The 7,968-nt window shown below is 26.9% G+C and overlaps 4 protein-coding genes across 6 annotated transcripts; 2 read left to right on the forward strand and 2 right to left on the reverse strand.

Annotated features, from left to right (window-relative positions):
- Positions 1 to 8: 8 nt before the first annotated feature.
- LOC112689571 (putative OPA3-like protein CG13603) lies at positions 9 to 752 on the reverse strand (the record flags this gene model as incomplete). The annotated part of the gene is made up of 1 exon (XM_025563349.1): positions 9 to 752. A coding segment is annotated over exon 1 (588 nt), but the record flags the coding sequence as incomplete, so codon positions are not given.
- Positions 753 to 4,609: 3,857 nt separating this feature from the next.
- On the reverse strand, positions 4,610 to 6,038 carry LOC112689570 (meiotic nuclear division protein 1 homolog). Of its 3 annotated transcripts, none has more exons than XM_025563346.1 (5): positions 5,912 to 6,038; positions 5,510 to 5,646; positions 5,201 to 5,453; positions 4,942 to 5,106; positions 4,610 to 4,780 (listed from the first exon to the last, which is right to left on the reverse strand). In XM_025563346.1, the coding sequence occupies exons 1-4, from the start codon at positions 5,999 to 6,001 to the stop codon at positions 4,969 to 4,971; spliced, it is 618 nt and encodes a 205-aa protein (XP_025419131.1). In that variant the 5' UTR covers positions 6,002 to 6,038; the 3' UTR covers positions 4,610 to 4,780; positions 4,942 to 4,968. The 3 variants fall into 3 exon arrangements, with proteins under 3 accessions (XP_025419131.1, XP_025419132.1, XP_025419130.1); XM_025563347.1 differs by having other exon boundaries at positions 4,610 to 4,786; XM_025563345.1 differs by lacking the exon at positions 4,610 to 4,780 and having other exon boundaries at positions 4,832 to 5,106.
- On the forward strand, positions 4,805 to 6,253 carry LOC112689573 (general transcription factor IIH subunit 5). Its single transcript, XM_025563351.1, has 2 exons — positions 4,805 to 4,911; positions 6,053 to 6,253. The coding sequence occupies exons 1-2, from the start codon at positions 4,877 to 4,879 to the stop codon at positions 6,225 to 6,227; spliced, it is 210 nt and encodes a 69-aa protein (XP_025419136.1). The 5' UTR covers positions 4,805 to 4,876; the 3' UTR covers positions 6,228 to 6,253.
- Positions 6,244 to 6,903, forward strand: LOC112689572 (zinc finger HIT domain-containing protein 1). The gene is made up of 2 exons (XM_025563350.1): positions 6,244 to 6,506; positions 6,598 to 6,903. Exons 1-2 carry the CDS (start codon positions 6,256 to 6,258, stop codon positions 6,824 to 6,826), a joined length of 480 nt encoding a protein of 159 aa, XP_025419135.1. The 5' UTR covers positions 6,244 to 6,255; the 3' UTR covers positions 6,827 to 6,903.
- Positions 6,904 to 7,968: the final 1,065 nt, after the last annotated feature.

Consider the following 7,968-nt stretch of genomic DNA (forward strand, 5'->3'; position numbering starts at 1 on the left):
CTTTTAAATATTAAATTTTCATTCATTTCATTGGAAACAAGGTTCTTTGAATATTCAGGCTCATTTTGTTTACTACTACTTGGTGGTAATTCTGAAGGTGTAAAAGGTTCAGTGCTTGATTTGCTATTTACTTTGGATATTAGATCGTCAACAAGGTAAGTAAGACGCCTTATTTCAGCACTATGTTGTTCAGACATTAAATCCAAATTTCTTATAGCATTACTTAAATCTTCTTGGTCTTGTAAACGTGCATCTTCTTTGGCTTGTTCTTTGCGTACTTGTCTATTATATTCAAACAATAGTAAAACAGCAGCAACAAAAAATATAATACCTTCACCTAATAGATTCGATCCAAGTTCAATGGCCATGGTTTCACTCAAAGGCTTGACCTTGCCAGCAGTACCGAGATTCATGAAGTACATTTTCATTTTAACTTCGCACCAATTGTAAAATTGAGCAGGTGGCATACACACGTATGATCGAAATACAGGAGACTGTTTCGCTCGTTCTTTGACAAAATTAGCAATAGGTTTACTTACTTGACGCAGAAGTAAAGCGCCGAGTTTGGCGGCCGGAAAAGCTCCGAGAGCTACCATAATGGTTTACAGTTCGGGATTGTATTTATTTCAACTGAAATTGTAGTCACAGACATTATACGAAAATTGAAAGGTTAAACATTTTAGAATCAAACTGACAAGACAATGTTTAAAAAATTATGACTTTGATAAGCAACATTCGTTATCATAAGAATGAATTTGGGAAAAAAAATATGCTGATATATTATTCACACGAATAACAAAAAGAATACTGCTATATAAATAAATGGTAACAACTAATATAGTAAGTACAAATTCTCATAAATTGTAAATTTAATGATCAAGAATAAATGCATTAAAATAGTACTGCCGACAACGATAATATGGTATATTTGGGTTAACTTTTTACTATATTTAAAAACGAAATATTTAAAGAATATAATCAATTAAAAAGTTATTTATATATTCTGAGATATAATATCATACTATAATAATAAAACCAAAACGATGACTAGAGAACATATGATTATACTTTTTTTTTTATTTAATTCAACTATAGTAAGTATATTTCATTTTAACATTCTAAGGCATTTTTAATGTATTTATAATGATCAACTCAATATTCACGACTAGATATTGTCTTTTTAAAAATATACTAGTTTTATAGCCTCAATCATTATGACCAGCATGTAATATAACTACAATTTATATATATCGCTACACTAATTATAATACCACCACAGATTATATGAATAAGTTTTAAATTGTTGAAAGACCTTTGGGTTCCTCCAAAAAATATGACTTAAAAAAATATTTGACCAACAACTCTACGAGAGTATTTCGTATAGAATGGTTTGCACTTTAATCATAGTTAAGTAAATTACTCAACTGTTTTTAAAGACCCTATTTCTAAAGATCTTACGTCGGTTCCTCAATAAATCGTAATTTTTTTCACTATCAAAAAAAAAAAATAAAAAAAAATTAAATAATTTCTAATAGAAATCGAAGAAAAAATCTATGAGACCGCTGACCACCAATGACTGGCCTACGGACCACCTGTTGGGAAACACTGCCTTAAACCAACTCCTTGACAACTTTCAAATAAAACAATATCAACTAACATTTTCATGTATTTTTTATTACTTTCAACCATCAATGAATGCTGAGAAGATATTTGAACACTGCCAGTTTCTTTTGTTTTCTGATATGCTGATCATATCATCATTTAACCATACATGTAAGATGTAAATTACTTTAAGCATGTGCGTCCAATTTATTGATTTACTTTTATTCCCACCTTTAGATCCACTACAAATACTCAACTATAAATTATAATATACTTATATTAATAATTATAGTTAAAAATTATAAATAAAGTATAAATACAAAGCACATGCTTTTTTTTCCAATTTCTAAAACCAACTAAAAAGCTATCTTCAAAATTGCCACTATTTCCAGTACTAAAATTTCTACAAGAATAGTAAGAAATTGAATTTTTTGATATACTATATTCAAGCTATTCATATGTTTTGTAATGTTTGATTGAAAGCGCGATTTTGTGTACCAAATTTAGTTAGTGGATATGACTGCAATATATTTAATTTAAATATAATATAATAACTTAAAACATTGTTTAGTGTTTACCTACATTTGTATTTATTGTTAAAATTGGTCACATAGGGACTGTTATTAAAGTTCCCAAGTCAAAAATGACATTTTTATCTATAATATTTTCAACACTTTTTTGTGTAGTTATATCAATGTCTAAACCAATATTTAAATCTTCATTTTCAGATTCTAGTGTTGTTGTTGACGAGGAATTGGTAACAACTAATTTTTGTTTTTTAATGTTAAATACATCAAACATTCTTTTAGCTATTATTGAATTAATTACAAATTATAATTTATAAATAATTGATTAGTTTAGATGAATTCAAACACAATTCACACAAATAATATAAAATTATATTGTTTATTTGTTTAGCACGTCATTTACGGAAAACCACGCATAGGTTTTAAAAAATAAAAAAATAAAAATAAAGGCGATTACCGTATACACTCCAAAAACGTAATCGACACTAATTCAGGGGCGGTCTGCAGCTTGCGTGTTTATAACTTTACAGATATCGCAAACAAGTTTTAGAATATATACCTACTAAATATGATTTTCCCAACAACGATAAGCTGTGAATATTCCAGACCATTCTCGTATCCCAACAAAATAAAATAAAAATTATGAATATCAAATATTGAAACACATATTTTTTTATTTTGACGTTTACATTCTGGGGGGGGGGCTTAAGCGCCCCCGATAAAGCCTATGTTGAGTACATAGAGTTGTTCAAGGAGCATTAATTGGTTTTCCATACATAATATATCAAAAATTTAATGAGGTTTCAAAAACTCATGAAATTAGTATTTGGCATAAAGACGCAATTTTTAAGCTCAAAAGAGAGAAAATAATTGAGTGTTCATGAGCAAATAGATTTGTTATTTCGTAGAGAAATTGGAGAAAACAAGTGTGAACCTTCGATCTATCCTATTGTTCTATTGTTAATCTTGTTTTGTGCAAAGCGGGATCTTCCACTACAAGGTAAAAATGATGAAAGTTCCGTTTTTACGGATTTATTACAATTCCGTGTCGAATTTCAACTTTTCAAGTTTTGAATAAGCATTTAAAGTTTGGAGCTGAAAATTCATTGTATATCACACATGAAATGTTAACTTGTTCTTATGCGATTCGACAAAATATTATTGAAGAAGTGAATCGTTCATCAGTTTCTTCAGTCTTAGCTGTCGAGGTTGCCGATATAAGTGACACCGAACAATTATCAATTGGTGTTCGATATCTGCTTTACGACGTTAAAAGAACAATAGTTGTGAAGAATTTCTTGGTTACTCGCCTCTTTCAAAACTAGATTCTAAATCCATTGTAAAAATAATCATTGCATTTTAGAAATCTATAATTTAGATCTGAATCTATTTGTGGGCCAAGGATATGATGAGTGTGCTACAATAGCTAGACATGTAAGTGGAGTTCAAAAAGGAATTAATGAAGCTTATCCTATGGCACTATTCTTCCGTTGTGCCAGTCACGTATTGAATCTTGTATTTAATGATTTAAACAGTGTTGTTAGGTTAAAAAGATAATTATATACTTAAATGAAAAACAAAATAAATTTAATAAACAATTAAAATTAATCTGCGTAGCGTTAAGTTCTTAATATCACCAATAATGTTTTAGGGATTTTAATTTATAGCCTTGTTCTGTAGTTGATAGCTATTTAATCTCGCTTGAATTATTGAACTTCTTAATTTCATTAACACATTAAATCATTATTATAGCATATGATTTGTGTTTCAAAAATAAATTACACGGTTTGGAACTGAATATAAAAAATATAATAAAAATCATAATGTAATAAAAAAGCACGTAACATATATAAGACCAAATATGTCATAATTTTTATTTTTTTTTTTAATTTTAGAAAGAAGGCTCTATGTTTAGGGTATGCAGTTACATACCCAACATACCCCCTGCGAACGCCTATGCCCAATATTCTTCTACTTCGGGAAACACGTTGGTCAGGGAAATATAAAAGTATTAGAATTTTTACTGACAATTTTCTTGTTATTTTCAAAATATTGAAAAAGTTATCAAAAAGTACAGCAAATTCAAAGACCAAAATAAAATCCTATTAACTCTTTGCGGTTGTTTTTAATGTTACACTGCAAGTAATCACTGTTTATTCTGCTAAATTTGAACCAGTATGTTATCAACTTCAACAATAAATACAATTATATTTTTTTTTTTTTGAAAAGCCAAGGAATACAATTTTACTCCTTTGTAAGGACATAAAAATGCAAAATCTGTTAAACGTAACTTGTACGCATATCATCATTACAGTGTCATTATCTTACAAAAATGTTTTCCTGCTAAGATCCATTCCTGGGTATTAAAAAAGTGTATTTTTTAAAACTATAACTTCGTGGCAATAGTTGTTTTATATATCTGTAATTACAACACGGAAAATAAAGTTTTTCGTTACTAACATCAGATAAGTACTATAAAAAAAGACCAAACAGTTAAATATTTAATCCGTTATTCCAACACCGAATTACAATCACTTTGCTTCACTATCATAACTGTTTGTGATAACGATACGTAGGTTATGTTTATTTGTTCTTGTTATTTATATTTAGATGTTTTTTTTTTTTTGTGATGAATGTTGTCGCTTTATCGTCTGTAACTTAATTATTTTTGATCAAATTTATTTAGAAAAAAATAAGTAAAATTAAAAACAAAGATAAATACTGTGATTATAATAATAGAAAAAAATATGGTTCATGTCTCTAAGGGAACATTAATTACATGGTAAGTGGACTACAGTTGCATAATAATTACCGTTCATCAACTCTTGCAGAGTGCGCATCATTCTAGGTAGTCCAAGTCTGATGGTATTCCGAACTGTTTGTCAATGATACTGTCTTCAATGAAAAATTTCCTCTTGCACCATGACTTCACTGAAAATACGTTGTCTGTCCAACGATTACCTGCTTCTTTAGCCACCTATGTGTAACAGATATTGGTGTTAACAGATTTTAATTTCACATCAAATATTAAATGTTCTACATAAACCAAATTAAGGTGGTACTCTACGTACCACTATACTTTTCTTCATACGTTCGTATTCTGCCGGGTTGGAATCTTGGTATTTTTTTAATTCGTTATCCAATTTCAATTTTTCCTCTTCAAGATCTTTAATCTTATCTAAAAGAGTTTTCCTTTCATTTGTTACATCTTTTCCTACTTTTTCTTTCTCAATTATTTCCAAGTTTTTATTTAATTTTTTTTGATATTCGTCCAACTGCATTTTGGCATTATCTAGTGCATTTTTCTTGGAAATTTTTGTCTTGCTATACATTTGAAATAATTAAAAAAAAATTAACTATGCAATTACATAACAACTTACCTTGGAAAAGACCAAAAATATACAGATGTTCCAATTTTGTCTGTATCCACTAGTCCGTCATCTACCAAATTTTGAACTACATCTTTTACTGCTTGTACTATAATTTGTTTTTCTTTTGGTGCAATTTTTTCCAATTCCTAAATGGTTAAATATTATTTAGGATATTAAGTTATTATTATATAGGTAATAAAATCATCAATATCTTGAAAATATACATTTGTTCTTGCTAATTTTTTTCAATTCTTGATGTCAATAATAAAATTTCATATATCAGTGTTAAAATGATAATAGAAACTTGTTGAGAATATTTTATTGCCAACAACAAGTATATATTTTTCATGAAGAATTAAAAATATTCTTCATGATGTTATAATTAAAAATAATGAATTTATGTATATTTACTTTGAGCTGGTAAAATTCTTTCTTTTCATGAAATAAATTCAACATTCTAATACGCTTTTCCTCTGCACTAACTTGTTTTCTTTTAGACATTTTTCTTTAAATTCTATAACAATGAAATAAAATATTTATTTTTTTTTTAAGTGATCAGTCAATGAAACAATTTTTATTACAATTGGATCAAACTAATGCTCTCGGAAAGAAGTTCATCCTACAAGAATTAGATGAAGAACATTTATTTGTATCATCTGATGTGTTGGAAACTTTAGAAGATCGTGTTGATGAATTAATGGACCAACTAACTTTTACTCAGAATTAAAATTTTTTGTACTGACCACCTATTAAAAATGGCATCGAAAACATTATTAGGAAGGGAATCAGGAAGGATAAAAGATGCAGATAAGAAAAAAGTACTTGATGCAGCAACCAGAAATCGGCGGGTACGTCGTGCTCTGGAGAGTTTGGAAATGGATAACTATCAACAGGATCCACATGCTGATATTGTTTTGAATAAAAAAGCTCCTAAATTTTTAGATACTATAGAGTCTAAAGGGGGGCGACGGAAAAAAGAGAAGAGTGCTGAATATTATAAACAAAAGTAATAATATAATTAAATACCATCAATATTTTATATGTTATTGTAATTATTATATTCAAAGTAAATAAATTCAATTTTAATAATTTGTTAGATTTAGAAGAACATTTGAACAATTAATTGAAGCTGATCAGTTTAACAATCGAGATCCACCAAATTATATCTCAATAGAAGCACCTTCATCAGATTTGCCACGCCGTATATTTTGTGCTGTTTGTGGGTTCCGAAGTTCTTACACATGTACGACATGTGGTGCACGTTATTGCTGTATTTCATGTTTAGACACTCACCAGGCAACAAGGTGTCTTAAATGGGCTGTTTAGATTACCTTTAAATTATATGATTTCCTAAATATTGTGTACATAGTTTTATATTCTAATATACTTAACTTATTTTATTGTATCATTAGTAAAAATCTTTTAAGTATATTCTTAAATATAAAATACCCATTGAAGGCAATTTTTTAACGTTTTTCAGATAATTAATTTAAACCATTTTCTTTTAAATGTTTTTATTATTATTATTATTATTATTATAATAGGGCCTGCCACAATAAAAAAAAAAAATTATGGTAATTGAATTAAAAATAAAAAGTTGTATAATTATTATCTAATAATAATAAAATTAATATGTTGATTTTAAATTGATAATTATAGAGTATATATTTAAATCAATGTGAAAAACCATATAACTTAATTGTTTTAGTATTCTAAAATCTATGTGTATGAATTTTTATGCTTATGAGTCATATATTGTATAAAATAATATTTTAGAATTTTAATGTATAAAAACAAATATTCTCAACAAAAAATGTAAAACAATAATTTATTAGAATTTAAGAAATGTATTTAATTTAGTGCATTTTAAGATTAAACATGATAAAATAAATGTAAATAGATTAAAAAATAATTTAGTAATTGAGAGTTACTACTTATCAAATGTTTCATTAACTCTTCTTGACATAACTGTGTTAATTTAATAGCCATAGCTAAGATTAAATTAAAAAACAAAATAAGGCTAATGAAAAAATATTATTTTTTCCTAAGTAATAACAATAATTTCCTTTAAGAGATACATTTTACATTTAAGTCATAATAAGAAAATAAGAACTAAAGCAAATTGATGGTATTCATAAATAAACAAAAATTAAAATATACTTGATTTATTTTAATTAGTACCTACATTTTATTTTAAAATCTACAGAAAAAATTATTATAACAATCATAAACAAATAATAACTACGAGTAGTAAATAAAATTACTCTATCAATAAAATATTGTAGCATCATTCATTCTTATAACTAAATAATGTTTTTCAAGTTGAAATGGTAAATGAAAAGTTAACTGAAAACACTACATTTATTATGATGAATGAAATCAAAACAATATAAAAAAAAATATATGTTTATTTAAAGTGTTAAACATATTCCTCATTCATAATAGTTCTTATTGAAGTAAAATATTGA

The sequence above is a fragment of the Sipha flava genome, unplaced genomic scaffold (genome assembly GCF_003268045.1).
Source record: "Sipha flava isolate LNK unplaced genomic scaffold, YSA_version1 45193_pilon_pilon, whole genome shotgun sequence".
NCBI lineage: Eukaryota > Metazoa > Arthropoda > Insecta > Hemiptera > Aphididae > Sipha > Sipha flava.